This window comes from Larimichthys crocea, chromosome XXII (assembly GCF_000972845.2).
Source record: "Larimichthys crocea isolate SSNF chromosome XXII, L_crocea_2.0, whole genome shotgun sequence".
NCBI classification, from domain to species: domain Eukaryota; kingdom Metazoa; phylum Chordata; class Actinopteri; family Sciaenidae; genus Larimichthys; species Larimichthys crocea.
The window spans coordinates 22,627,780-22,642,258 of record NC_040032.1 but is presented as its reverse complement, the minus strand read 5'-3'; the positions used below and the strand labels follow the sequence as shown (position 1 = coordinate 22,642,258).

The 14,479-nt window shown below is 38.6% G+C and overlaps 3 protein-coding genes across 3 annotated transcripts; 2 read left to right on the top strand and 1 right to left on the bottom strand.

Annotated features, from left to right (window-relative positions):
* The first annotated feature begins 676 nt into the window (after positions 1-676).
* On the top strand, positions 677-3,423 carry LOC104931105 (putative olfactory receptor 52L2). The gene is made up of 2 exons (XM_027273537.1): positions 677-765; positions 2,151-3,423. Exon 2 carries the CDS (start codon positions 2,161-2,163, stop codon positions 3,100-3,102), a length of 942 nt encoding a protein of 313 aa, XP_027129338.1. The 5' UTR covers positions 677-765; positions 2,151-2,160; the 3' UTR covers positions 3,103-3,423.
* Positions 3,424-5,442: 2,019 nt separating this feature from the next.
* LOC104931106 (olfactory receptor 5B17) lies at positions 5,443-6,779 on the top strand. The gene is made up of 2 exons (XM_027273762.1): positions 5,443-5,483; positions 5,806-6,779. Exon 2 carries the CDS (start codon positions 5,823-5,825, stop codon positions 6,777-6,779), a length of 957 nt encoding a protein of 318 aa, XP_027129563.1. The 5' UTR covers positions 5,443-5,483; positions 5,806-5,822.
* Positions 6,780-8,216: 1,437 nt separating this feature from the next.
* LOC104931088 (putative olfactory receptor 52L2) lies at positions 8,217-12,340 on the bottom strand. The gene is made up of 4 exons (XM_010746014.3): positions 11,407-12,340; positions 9,654-9,867; positions 9,140-9,191; positions 8,217-8,430 (listed from the first exon to the last, which is right to left on the bottom strand). The coding sequence occupies exons 1-4, from the start codon at positions 12,338-12,340 to the stop codon at positions 8,263-8,265; spliced, it is 1,368 nt and encodes a 455-aa protein (XP_010744316.3). The 3' UTR covers positions 8,217-8,262.
* Between the last annotated feature and the right edge of the window lie 2,139 nt (positions 12,341-14,479).

The following is a 14,479-nucleotide window of genomic DNA, read 5'->3' as shown; positions in this document are numbered from 1 at the left end:
GGGGGGGGGGGTTTCGCCCAGGGCGCAAATGTGGCCAGGACCGGCGCTGCCTCTATGATACACCATATAAAATGCTCAGATCAAATGACAGAGTCGCTGTCATCTGCTGTCCTGATTGTAAAGCTCCTTAAGGAAATTTGTGATATTAGGCTATATAAAAAATGTGTACTTGAGTGGAGGGAAATATAACAGATCAAACTGCACAGGTGGTGTACAGGTGAGTCAAGCTTACTAACAAAAGACAAGTCATAAACACTGAACATATCAAAGGTCACATTCTTTCAGTCACTACTCAAATCTCATTACCTTATGATCAGTGGTTCCCAATCGGGGAGTACCAACCTCCAAGGCGGTCACAAGATAATAACGACATTCAACACAGGAGATATGTACTTAAAAATACTATATACTATAGGATATATACATGTACTTGTTACTTTTTATTAATGCTAACAAGTTGGTAATACGAGAATCTATCTATTGTTTTTTTTTTTTAGGCCAAAAGCTGTTGTTGAATGCTGTCAAAACAAAGAATAGATGATTGCCTTGGTACTGCATATTTCCTCAGTACCCCAACAAGATATCTTGAGAAAAATGGTCGTAGGCCTTCTCTTAGTCCATAAAACACACGCTGCATTGCTCTTCTGGAATATGAAGCGATTTCAAAGAAGGAAAATCATCATCAGACAATGCATTTCAGAAACCAGAACACTTCTGATACCAAAATATTGGTCCCTTGCCTAAAGATTCAGCATTAATATGCAGGTATGTATTTATAGAGATTAATCTATTAATAAACTGTGAAATAAACTGGGGACAATGATGACAAACACGTGAAATATGAGTCTTTAGTTCACACAGGAGCTCATGGAGGTTGTTATAGGAGTTGAGTGCAGTGAAGTTGCAATGCATATGCACTGGACTAGAGTTGCACGATACCCACGGTACCCTGCGGTGCCAAATCGTAACGGTTCCTACTATACTAGAAATTCTACACGACGGTACTACCATGGATTACTATACTACCGGTGCCAGTTTTTGCTACATAGCGGCCACCTCTACTCTCCTCCTGGCTTCTCACTGCATGCTACTCCATTGTAGACAAACCAACATGGCAACTACTGCAACGAAACTACACAGCTGCTGAATGATTGGCTGTTTGCCTGTTACTGGTGACGTCCAGGGATATGATAGGTTGTGTCCGCATGCTGGGTCCGCCCGTCTGTTAGCTGATTGGCTGTTCGTGTGTTTCTGCCGGCAAGTACGAACTCCATGAAGACAGCTCTGCTTCGATAGAAATTAACTTCAAAACAAACAACAAGCTAAAGTTCTGTCTCGCCCAGTTGCGCGCATGGCTTACAATCACAAACACGAGTGCAGCGATAAAAAAAAAAATATATATAATAATGTTGTACATTCATGAAAACTAAAAATATCTAAACATATGAACTTCAAGTACTTATAATTAATATGTACTTGATTAATTAATATAATACTTAATATAAATTCTCTTACATTTCTCTCTACACATATTTAGGGCTCATTGAAAAGTTTAAGTAATCCCATGAACATTACATAATGTTTTCTTAGCCAATGGTAAAGCTTTTCTATGAGGACAGTGATGTTCATAAAATCAGCATACATGATTAGTTCAAGGAAGAAGGAAGGAAAGAAAGAAAGGAGAAGCCTCAAGACTGATATGCCAAAGGCTGCAAGGTCATCACTAACAGTTTACTAGCTTAAACCCAACAGGTGTTTTCTTACCTTTTCAGTCAAGTGAAGTTGATGTAACTTGAAAATATGATAATTGTTATTTTATCGTTAATTTTTAGATGATAGTAGCACAACAGTATGTGCTGGTTCTATGATTAAGTTTTATGCCTTTGACACTAACGCATTTCCATGAAAAAAAGATGATAAATTAGATTTTTTTTTCTTTATGGTAAATTGATTTAAAAACCTATTAGATGCCCTTTTTTAGTATAGGTTAATGTTTATATGTGTATACTTTTATTTTAGTAACAAGCTAAAAAGTGTTCATGACTATATGTATGCTGTATATTTCTGTTTCCATGTAGAGCTATGTACCAGTTTCTGTTTCATGACTGGTGTGATATTCATGTTTCGTCTCTCTTCTTGATTTATTTCAGACAAGCTGAGATGGAAAATTATACATACAACAGTCTCACTCTGCAGCTTGAGGGGTTAAAGATTACCAAGACTAACAAATACCCGATATTTATCTTTCTGCTTTTGAGCTACATGTTCATCTTAATTGCCAATGTGGGCATTGTTATCTTGATATGGAAAGAAAAAAGCCTTCACCAGCCGATGTATCTTCTCTTCTGTAACCTGTCGATTAATGATGTTATGGGAAACTCTCTACTGGTTCCACGGGTGCTTGCAGACATCCTGGTGCCTCCTTCTAACCGCCTCATTCACTACTATGAGTGTGTGATGCAAGCTTTTACAACACACATGTTCAGCACCAATGCACATACTGTGCTCATGATTATGGCGTTTGACAGGTATGTGGCTATCTGCAATCCACTGCACTACTCAATCATAATGAATGACAAAATGGTGATAAAGCTGACAGTTTCTGCCTGGGGAGTGGCCTTTGTTTTGGTTGGGATTCTTCTCGGTCTGACCATACGGCTGAACCGATGCAGGACTCTGATCACAAACCCTTACTGTGATAATGCCTCACTCTTTAAACTCTCCTGTGAGAGTGTGTTTATTAATAATGTCTATGGCCTTACTTTCACTGTAGTGTTGCTCTCGTCCTCTATTGGCAGTATAATACTCACCTATTTTAAAATCGCAGCCGCCTGTCTGACTAATAAGAGTAACTCTTTAAACAGTAAAGCCTTGAAGACCTGCAGCACTCATCTTTGCCTATATCTCATCATGTTAGTCAGTGGGATGATCCTCATCACCCTCCACCGCTTCCCTCAGTATGCAGAGTACAGGAAAATTTCAGCCATTCTCTTTAACGTTGTTCCTGGCAGCCTGAACCCTGTTATCTACGGACTGCAGTCCAAAGAAATATACAAAAGTTTGTCAAATATATTCCATCCCAAAAGAATTATGTTGTTTTAATTTGAACTCCCTGTACAGATTGTAAAGCCCTCCAAGGCAAATGTATTTTGTGACTTTGGGCTATACAAATAAAATTTGATTTGATTTGAATTTGAAGAAGTCAGTGTGGTGACAGACCAATATAAACACACTAAAATGTGTAAAAACTTGATCAACTGTGACATTTTTTATTTTTGTGTTTCTGTGATTAAATAGTTAAGATGTTATGTAGTTGTGACCCATGAGCCATGTAAAACCAGTGATTCTGTAAATAATGAGTTATTCACATATACACATGTATTTTGATTGAATGTCATTTCAAAATTATTAAAATAAGTTTTTCCAAAATATAACTTACTTTGTAAATTATTTTTGATAAAGAGTGCTTGTTCGATGAGACTGTAAACTCGTCCTGTTCATGAGATTAAAGTTAGAGTTTTATCTTCATTGAAGTGAAAACTGCATTTACAGTATACATATGAATAACAACAAAAGTTTAACCACATATTAAACCTGTTATTTGTTATTTTTTCATCAGGAAGGAGCAGCAGCTCTACTCTGAGCTCCTTTCAAATATCCAAGCTCCTCACACTATCTTTAAGGCCCTAAAGCACCACTCTTTTAATAAAATCATCTTGTCGCGGCCTCTTCTTCAGGTTTTCTGATTGGAAAATTGGCGCCACCTATGGCTTATCTTAAGAACCAAGTTTTCATTTTCACATAATCATAGTGGATGGAAACAAGCATTCATTCATGTTTTATTTTTACTAATTACTTGAAATCCGGGTAAAATTTGTGACACATTTGGATGGAAACATGGCGATAGTCACTTGTCATTAATATTGGGGTCATTAGTGCACTGGGCATGCATTAGTTCACATGATGGCATGATGGGTAACCTGCACCATTGATGCTGAACAATATACACAGGTTTTGAAGCAACATATGCTGCCTAGCAGATGATGTTCTTTTCAAGGCCGGCCAAGTTTATTTCAGTAAGATAATATCAAACATTCTGCACATAAGCATTTTAAAAATATAAAATATTATAAGTCATAAAAATACTAATTAAGCCACTGTAAGGAAAATAACTTGTTTTTTGACTTAATTTGCTGCTCTTAAAATGGTCAAAGGAGAAATGTGGATTCAGATCCAGAATGCATAAACATGTAAATACAAAATAACAGATGAAAGCCAAACCACAGTAAGTTGACACAAGTACTGACTGATAATGTTGATGCCAAGTTGACAGCAACAGTTGCCTGGTGACTGTTTAGCAATACAACAAAGCATGCAGTACCAGGGTCCTGGCAGTCAGCTTATAAAAGGTGTGTGTCAATCCACCTCTGGTCTAGCTCGAGGAGGTTCATTTCAACAGAGGTAAATCTGATACACACACATACATATCTATGTATACACATATGTAGACATGTATACCTACATGCATGCACATTATTCTGAATGATTCTTTCACAGTTCACTGTGTCTCTTGTTTTTTGAGGAAAGAAAACATACTCAGCATACTCGTACTCAAGTGTCAGGTGATTTCCTGCAAACATAAGAAAGCTGTGAGTTTGTACTGCTGCTATGTATGAAATATTCAGTTTAGAAACGTGTGACCTGTTTCCAGTCTGAAGACTAAACATCTGTGTTTTTAAGGCATGTCAGCCTGAACTAAAATCATGCGTAATGTTCGTTGATTGTACAGGAGAAGTGTATGAACTGAACGTACAGGAGGCAAAGCTGCAAACATTATATGTGTCTTTTTGTGTGACACACAAATGTGCATCACAACCAAAGGAAAGGAGTAAGCAGGGGTCTGATTCAGCAGGTGAAACCAAATCTCACTGCGTTATTTGAATCAAAATGTATTGATAGTGGTTTTCTTGAGTTCTGCAGACAGATCTGATCTATAAACATAAAATAACTGACTCTGATTTTAACTCTGATTGCTTATTTTAATATGTATTTATTTATTTATGTATTTTATTTATCGTTACTTCTGTGGTCTTAACTCACGTCTTAGTCGTAAGTTGGTCTTAATTATTTTATTTTATTGTGATTCCTACTTTCCAAATGCTTTTTAACTTAACAACATTATTATATTAAACACATCCATGCTTAAATGCTTTGGTATCAAAAGGTATGTTACGTACAAGTAATAAAAAAAAAATATAAAAATGTATTCATGTTTTCTGATGAAATTGTTTTTTTTTTTCATTTGTGTGTCTGGTTAATTTTTCTTGTGTGTTTAAGCACATTATGCTTCAAACTTGAATAAAATGGGTTTTATGAATAGATTGTTATTTATATAAACATATGATATGAACGTGAATTTCTTTTGTGAACAGGGAAGATGTACAAGGAACATTAACGATATATAAAACACGGACAGATAAAATGTAAGTAAGCAAGTAAGTACTAAAATAGTAGGAAAATGACACATGAAGAAGAAAACAAAATACTCAGTAGTCAATAATATTTATAATTATTTCTGGTTACAATAATAACATTTAATCAAAAATATTCAAGCTTGGGTGATACAGCCTCTCTTTTAAGTCAGTGCCTAAGGATTGTTGGGGGTTATTTCAGACGAGTGCAGTGAAATCTTTTTTTCCTTTTCCTCTTCGCTGCAGTGCATGAATCCTCCTCCTCCTCATCATTATTAACAGCAGATTTACACACACAGTGTTGATTGAATTCTCTGTCTGTTATTGTCTCCAGGGTCCTCCCTCTGCAGAATGGAGAATGAAACTTTTAATGCCGATATTATAATGATTGAGGGGTTAAAGGTCAGTCCCCAATCCTACATTTCCTCCTTCATTGTCCTCCTCACCATCTACATCTTCATCATGGTGTCCAACATCAGCCTGGTAGTCCTGATCAGCATGGAGAGGAGCCTCCATGAGCCCATGTACATGCTGTTCTGTAACATGAGTATTAATGATGTGTTCGGAGCCACAGTCATCATCCCTCGCCTGTTGAGTGAAGTTTTCACTCCGATCACAGAGCGGTCCATCCATTACATTGACTGTGCTATTCAGGCCTTTGCTTGTCATTTCCATGCAGGCACCTCTCATGCGGTGCTCATAATCATGGCATTTGATCGCTATGTGGCCATCTGCAACCCCCTACGTTACGCCACCATCATGACCAACAGGATGCTGGTGAAGCTGTCAGTGGGAGCCTGGGTGGTGCCCTTCATCCTTGTCGCGATCGTCATGGGTCTCACTCTCCGCCTGACGCGCTGCAGGCGGGTTATAATCAACCCATTCTGCGACAATCCCTCTTTGTTCAAGCTTTCCTGCCAGAATCTTCTCATCAACCACATCTACGGCCTTGCCAGCGCAGCCATTGTCCTGGGCTCCTCCCTCTGCAGCATCACACTCACCTACCTCAGAGTCACTATGGTTTGTTTGAGGAATAAGAACAAGGCTCTGAACAGCCGGGCGCTGCAGACCTGCGCCACCCACCTGGCGGTATACCTGATCATGCTGGTTTCGTCCTTCACCCCTATGATCATGCACCGACAACCTGAGTGGGCGGACAATGGGAAAGTGGCATCCGTCCTGTTCCACGTCATACCTCCGGCCCTAAACCCCATCATCTATGGGCTCCAATGTAAAGAGCTCAGACAGAAGATTGTTAGCGTGTTTCACAAAAAAAAAGTCATGAATTTGAAAACTTTCCATAAATAACTCCTAAAATAAAAGTCTCATTAGCCATGAGTTCCACCTTTTCCTCAACATGAACAGTTTTAGGGGACGTTGGTCTAATGTGTAAGACAGAAATATAGAAATATAATATTTATGACTGTTTTATTTTATGTTTAGAACCACCTCAAAATAAGAATCTTTTCTTCGTTTTCATTACTTACATATTTGCCTTTTGTATATACAGTGGAAACAGGTCTTCTTCCATGGAGACTGCCGAGTTGAAATGCCGTATTTCTGCAATAGCCCAGAACAGACAAAATAAATTCTGACCCTGGACAGGGCCCTAATGTTTCTCCTCTACACTAGGTGAGACTGATGTGAGGAGATTGCAATGCAACAATGACACCCCTAGATGCTTTAGATGTTAAGCTTGTTTGGTTGTATGGAAAAGGTCATTGTATTCCATACATGAATTTATTGTAAGTATTTAACATCCTACTGGACACTTTGAAAAAAAAATATTTTTTTATTTATTTCCATTATTCTTCTTTGAATTTTTTTGTACTAAATGTAGTCACTAATAATGTTATATTGCTTGTTCGAATAATGTGTTCTTAATATTCAATGGTTAAATGTGTTAATCTAAATATACATGTTATCATGGTCAAATTCACCTGACCACATGTGAGCCAATTATTTTTGTTATTATTATTATTACTGTTATTATTATTATTTATTATTTATTATTATTATTATTATTATATCTAGTAGTCGTAGCTAGTAGTAGTAGTAGTGTAGTCGTAGTATTATTATTATTATTATAATTTCACCTAAATCCAAATGTTTTAAATAACACATATAGTTTTCCAGGCTTTCAGAAATCCTCATTTTCCCAACCCATCATGAGAGTAAAAAAGTAAAAGAATGGAATAAAAGATAAAAGGTAAAAGGTAAAAGAATTAAATAAAAACAAAGTTCTGATACACAAATCTATTTTCACTTTCTAAACGTTTCTCTCTTTTAATTTATTTGAGAAATATTGCTAATTTGATCAGTTATGGAAATTAAACCATCTGAGAAGTTTAGAAGAGAAAAGCTTCTTGGAACTCATGATAATTCAGAAACATCTGAAACATGATAAAAAGAAACCAGTACACACTGATGTTGGAGATCACAAGACAAAAAAATACTTGCTTACTAGAATATGTTTATGAAAAAAGTGAAGTAACTATATCTCTCAAATAAATTTAATGGAGTACAAAGAAACATTGAACAAAAACAGAACACAGTAAAGTAACACAGTAACACAGTAAAGTACAAATACTTTAAAGCTGTGAACAAGTACAGTCCTTGAATAAACTTAGTTATATTCCACAATTGTGAGGTTAAAGTTGAGGCCTTAATAGGCTATAATTAGTTTGGTTTGGATTAGTTGGTTTAAGGTTCCACACATGTTGCTAATAGGATGTTTTTGGAGTTTTTGGAGTCCAGATTGTGGGTGTCTGGTCAGCAGACTGGCTGATTTTCATTCCCATTTAGGCGTTGACAGACTTACAGGCTCCATTACAGCAGCAGGTCTGAACCTGCTAAGGGTCTTTCTGATGGACTCTTGCAGCTCCTTGTTCAGACTGTAGATGATTGGGTTTAGGAAAGGAGTCAGAGCCGAGAACAGCACAGACACAATGATACGATCCTAAAACAAAATAAATATTATGCTTCATTAAACACACATGGTTCACTAAGGATATCTGGCAATGAATGTATGTGGCCTCCAAATTGTTACTAGTTGATATATGATATTCATTATCATTGGGATAAAACGAAGGAGCCATTGCAGCACACTATCATATTTCAGATTTGCAAGAAATGTGATGACGCCTGTGGTCCCCAGACAACTAGGAATATACTTTTGTATTATTATTATTATTGATGATGCCTTCTGACCATTTTGACAATATTACCTCTCAATCAACCAAATCTACCAAAGACCAAATGGTCAAATTCCTGTGAAATCTGTTAATATTTGTGGCTACCAGATGATCTGTCCTAATGTTATAGTGATCTTCAAAACTTTCCTCAATCTAAAATGTATTCTCTGTTGCAGTGAGAAAAAACATCTTGTTTTTTGTTCAGCCAAAAAAATGATCATCTTATGGGGTGTTTCATCAATGCAACTTCTAGGAGGCAACAGCAAGATTTTAGGTTATTAGTCTTTTTGACAACATGAGAAAGTGTTTTAGGACAATGCTTAAAACAGTCAAATAGGATTTAGCTGTTCAATAAGAATACTAGACTATTTCATTAATTGAATTGACCTTAAACCTTATTTTTGATGGACACTTGTAAAACATACACTAAAACAAAGGCAGGTAAATATTAAAGCCAGATAATTAATCGTATACCTCTGGTGAAAAGTCTCCCACCCGGTAGGAGATGTATGCAAAGAGGCTGAGCCTTAAGAGATAGACACCACAGTCAGGTGGGCAGCACATGTCCCGAAGGCCTTCAGCCTCTGACTGACGCCCATCCTTGACATGAAAACACCAATCAAGACTTAGGAGGTTAGGATGAGGACTCTGGGGTGGCTGTGGCTCAGAGGCAGAGCGTCCACCAATCAGATGATTGGCGGTTCGATCCCCGGCTCCTCCGGTCCGCATATCGAAGTGTCCTTGGGCAAGATACTGAACCCCAAATTGCTCCCGAAGGTTGTGCCGCCGGTGTGTGAATGCGTATGAACGCCTAGATCCTGAAACTGATGAGCGGTTGGCACCTTGCATGGTAGCCAATGCCATCAGTGTATGAATGTGTGTGAATGGGGTGAATGAGATATGTAGTGTAAAGCGCTTTGAGTGGTCAGAAGACTAGAAAGGCGCTATATAAGTACATATATATATATATACATATAAGTCCATTTACCATTTACTCCTGTGCTCAGTAGCGCCACTATGAGCACAGGAGAAGGAAACAGACACAATGTTATCCATAGAGGTGTCAGCACACACCAGCCTTTGTACAGACAACAGGTCGCACCAGCCATTCCTCACCACATTGGGGCCACAGTAAGGCAGCTTCCATGACATGGCAGTGTGCAGAAAATGGCAAATCTCCTGGCTCCCACTATGAGGAGCAGCTGGATGGGTCGAGTCATGACAGCATTGTAGTGCAGAGGGTTGCAGATGGCCATGTAGCGATCGTATGACATGACAGTCAAGATGGCATAGCCAGTAACACCTAGCTGAATGAAGAAATGCATCTGGAGGAAGCAGCCTTGGGCAGAAATGGTATTCATGTCTGTAGCTGCAATTTCACTCCTTTTAGTGGCTGGTTTGAACTTAGGTTTGACACGTGTAGTTTGAATGATGACTAGATAACAGGGTTCCGGTCAGACCCAATCAAATGAAATTTGATCATAACACATAACAACAGGCACTGCAGGTCCAGCACGGTCAAGAACCTGTTGCTTCTTCTTCTTCTTCTTTCCCAGCCACACTCTCACTGGCTGCAGTCCGGCTGGGTCTTATGGCCTTCTCTGCCCACCAGATAGGGCTAGACACACCCAGTCACTCACCACATACATTCACTCACATACACACCATTGGGGAAAACAAAATAATCAACAAAAACTCATATTGGCTTCTACATGCCGGTTTATAATTGTTCTTGTAGTGGCAGTTACTTAAATTAAAAGGTAAGGAGCCATTTCAATATACAAGTTAACATAATTAAATCATTTGATTCTTCTATCAAATCTTAAAGTACACTTATCTTTTGTTCTTTAAGTGTCTTTTACGGCAGAATCTTCACCCTCCAAAATCAGGCAGACCTTGGTCACAGGCCTCTCCAGGACATTTGCTAACAGTATCATGACAATACACTCACAATGACAATACAAGCTAATGTTTAACAAGAGATTGAACTAAGGTGTCAGGGGATTGCAGCAAGTCATTAAGATTAAACATCTGTCAACCATCAAAGAAAAAAAGTGGTTACTGAGCTAACATAACCACAGGCGCTACAGAGCCTTAGAGTTGGGATGAGAAACCAGCTGAGACAGTTTTGGCATTTGATCAAGATGCCTGGGAACATCTTGAGGAGCAGGAATGCAATACTGGGGAGAGGGAGTGTCTGGAATGCCTGATAAGCCTATTACAGCTGCCTCCCAATCCCATTTCGGTGACAGGGACTCGAATTGGTGGACATTATATCATTATAAATAACAGATAACATAAGTTTAACATGTGGTTGAAGTTATGTATGTATGAAGTTGAAAATCAAACTCTGAACAGGATGAATTTACAGTCCTGTCAAACAAACACTCTATAACAAAAAAGTGACAAAGTCACAGTTTGGGGAAAAAAACATTTTTTTAATAGTTTTGAATGACATTCAAGCAGAAATACATGTATTTATGTGAATCACATATTATTTACAGAATCAAATTGGTAGTACATAAGTACACAACTACCATTTAATCACATAAACACAAAACCTGAGGACAGTAGAAGTGGAATCTGACATCCATCATAAAATAACACCACAAAACTTGTAATTTCTTCATTTTACTTTTGTTATTCTTTGAATAGACACATTTGCTCTAGTTTTTTCACTTTTTAGAACGTTGTTATATTTGTTCAATCGATGTGAAAATCTCATAACATTGGCTTATTACACTTAACAAGTTTAAGATTTAATATATTTGACAAACACTTATGTATTTCCCTGGACTGCAGTCCGTAGATAACAGGGTTCAGGCTGCCAGGAACAACATTAAAAAGAATGGCTGAAATTTTCCTGTACTCTGCATACTGAGGGAAGCGGTGGAGGGTGATGAGGATCATCCCACTGACTAACATGATGAGATATAGGCAAAGATGAGTGCTGCAGGTCTTCAAGGCTTTACTGTTTAAAGAGTTACTCTTATTAGTCAGACAGGCGGCTGCGATTTTAAAATAGGTGAGTATTATACTGCCAATAGAGGACGAGAGCAACACTACAGTGAAAGTAAGGCCATAGACATTATTAATAAACACACTCTCACAGGAGAGTTTAAAGAGTGAGGCATTATCACAGTAAGGGTTTGTGATCAGAGTCCTGCATCGGTTCAGCCGTATGGTCAGACTGAGCAGAATGGCCACCAAGACAAAGGCCACTCCCCAGGCAGAAACTGTCAGCTTTATCACCATTTTGTCATTCATTATGATTGAGTAGTGCAGTGGATTGCAGATAGCCACATACCTGTCAAACGCCATAATCATGAGCACAGTATGTGCATTGGTGCCAAACATGTGTGTTGTAAAAGCTTGCATCACACACTCATAGTAGTGAATGAGGCGATCAGAAGGAGGCACCAGGATGTCTGCAAGCACCCGTGGAACCAGTAGAGAGTTTCCCATAACATCATTAATCGACAGGTTACAGAAGAGAAGATACATCGGCTGGTGAAGGCTTTTTTCTGTCCATATCAAGATCACAATGCCCACATTGGCAATTAAGATGAACATGTAGCTCAAAAGTAGAAAGATAAAGATCGGGTACTTGTTAGTCTTTGTGATCTTTAACCCCTCAAGCTGCAGAGTGAGACTGTTGTATGTATAGTTTTCCATCTCAGCTTGTCTAAAATAAAACAAAAAGATAAACAAAACATGAATATCACACCAGTCATGAAACAGAAACTGATGCAAATCTCTACATGGAAAGAGGAAAATACAGCATTTGATGTACTTACATATAAACATGTTAGTGTCAAGGGCATAAAACTAAACCATAGAGCCTAAATTCACTATCAAATAAATATTATGTTTTCATGTGACAGTGACTTTACTTGACTGAGAAGCATCTGTAGGTAAGAAAATACATGTTGGGTTTAGGGAGATAAACTGTTAGTGTTTACCTTTCAGCCTTCAGCACATGAGTCTGGAGGCTTCTCCTTTCTCTTAAACGTTCAGTCATGTATGTGGGTTTTATGAGCATCACTGTTCTCATGGGAAGCCTTTACCATTGGCTAAGAAAACATTAGGCAGTATCTATGGGATTAAATAAAACTATCATCAAGTCCATCAACCTGAAGACCTCGGCTGGAGCCTTTCTGTGTGGGTTCTCTCCAGGTATCCGGCTTCCTCCCACAACCTAAAGACATGCACTTAATAGGTTAAGTGGTGACTTTAAATTGTCCATAGGCGCAAATGCGAATGTGAAGGGTTGTTTGTCTCTATGTGCTCTATGTGTGATGAGCTGGCGACTTGTCCAGGGTGTACCATGCCTTGCGCCCAAAGTCAGCTGGGATAGGCTAATGGATGGATGGATAGATATCCTAAACCCACAAACCAGGACCCTTCTTGCTGTGAGGCCACAGTGCTAACCAATCATCATGTCTATTAGTGGATTTAGATACAATGAAATGAGTTGACCTCTTTGGCAATGGTAACAATTAGTGTGTAGTCAAAACAACTGACATCATGAGTATATTGAGATTGTGAGAAGACCAGGATTTTGAGGTATTGAGATCAAGTCAAGACCAAGACCAGACAGTATATACAGTAGCCTACTTAGGTACCTAATAGCTCACTGGTAAGCATTAGCTGACATCTCATAAAACCTGTAGTTGTAGCTAGTTACATTTGAAAGCGGCACTTGTAACAGCAATGCCTTGATCTAGCACAGGGGTCGGCAACCTGCGGCTCCGGAGCCGCATGCGGCTCTTTCAGCCTTACACTGCGGCTCCGAGTGGCTTAGGAAAATAAATTACTTTAAAAAAGTATTTACCGTATTTTCACGACCATAAGGCGCATATAAACGTCTTATATTTTTTACAAAATGTGCGGCGCGCCCTATAGTGCAGTGCGCCCTATGTGTGTTGTTAAACTTGTGTTGAGAACAACGTGCCCATCTCACAGCCGATGTGAAAAAAGAAGTGAAACAAATGAACGCTGCACTTGCTGTTATTCCGGGAGGTCTGACAAAGGAACTCCGCTGGACATCGGTGTGAACCGGCCATTCAAAGTAAGGCTGCGAGCGGCGTGGGAGCGATGGATGACCGATGGAGACCACAGTTTCACAAAGAGTGGCAGGCAGCGCCGGGCAAGTTACGCCACAGTTTGCGGATGGATTGTAGATGCGTGGGCTAACGTGTCTACTGGCACTGTTGTTCGAGCTTTCGCAAAAGCCGGCATCATCGAGGGGCCGCACGGCACAGAAAGTGACTCTGACAGCGAAGAAAGTGGAACTGGCATATTTGATTTAGGACTTCGATGGGTTTGATTAATGAAGATTACCGGTAATGTGTGCTGTGGTAATGTGCTTAAAAAAATGTTAGTACTTTGTAATAAAGACTTAAATAAAGCACAATCAAACTCAGTTTTGCTCCCACTCTATTTTTAAATACACACACTTGTATGCTTGTGTGTGTGTTGTTGTAAGGCGGTGCGCCATATGTGTGTGTAGACTGCGCCTTTTCGTACGGTGCGCCTTATGGTCGTGAAAATACAGTATGTGTATTTTATTTGTGTTAGTTATTGTTTTAGTGTTTTAGTTCTAAATTGGAAGATCTTGATGCGATCTTGAAATATTAAATATTAAAATATTAATAAAATAAGTATATTTTATTGTTTTTTGTCGCTCAAAATAAACGTCATACTCGCGAAAGCCGGTATTCCCGCCCGAACGCTATCCCAACTTTCAACCCCAACAAGGCCAGATATGGAGAAATCTAAAAAAAGAAAAATATCAGAGGAAAATAGATCGTT

Coding starts and splice junctions, on each gene's coding strand:
- LOC104931105 (XM_027273537.1), top strand. CDS start 2,161: ATGGAAAATTATACATACAACAGTCTCACTCTGCAGCTTGAGGGGTTA.
- LOC104931106 (XM_027273762.1), top strand. CDS start 5,823: ATGGAGAATGAAACTTTTAATGCCGATATTATAATGATTGAGGGGTTA.
- LOC104931088 (XM_010746014.3), bottom strand. CDS start 12,340: ATGGAAAACTATACATACAACAGTCTCACTCTGCAGCTTGAGGGGTTA. Junction 9,868..11,406: donor AAATCTTAAACTTGTTAAGT/GTAATAAGCCAA, acceptor CGACCCATCCAG/CTGCTCCTCATAGTGGGAGC. Junction 8,431..9,139: donor TGGGAGACTTTTCACCAGAG/GTATACGATTAA, acceptor ATTTTGTTTTAG/GATCGTATCATTGTGTCTGT.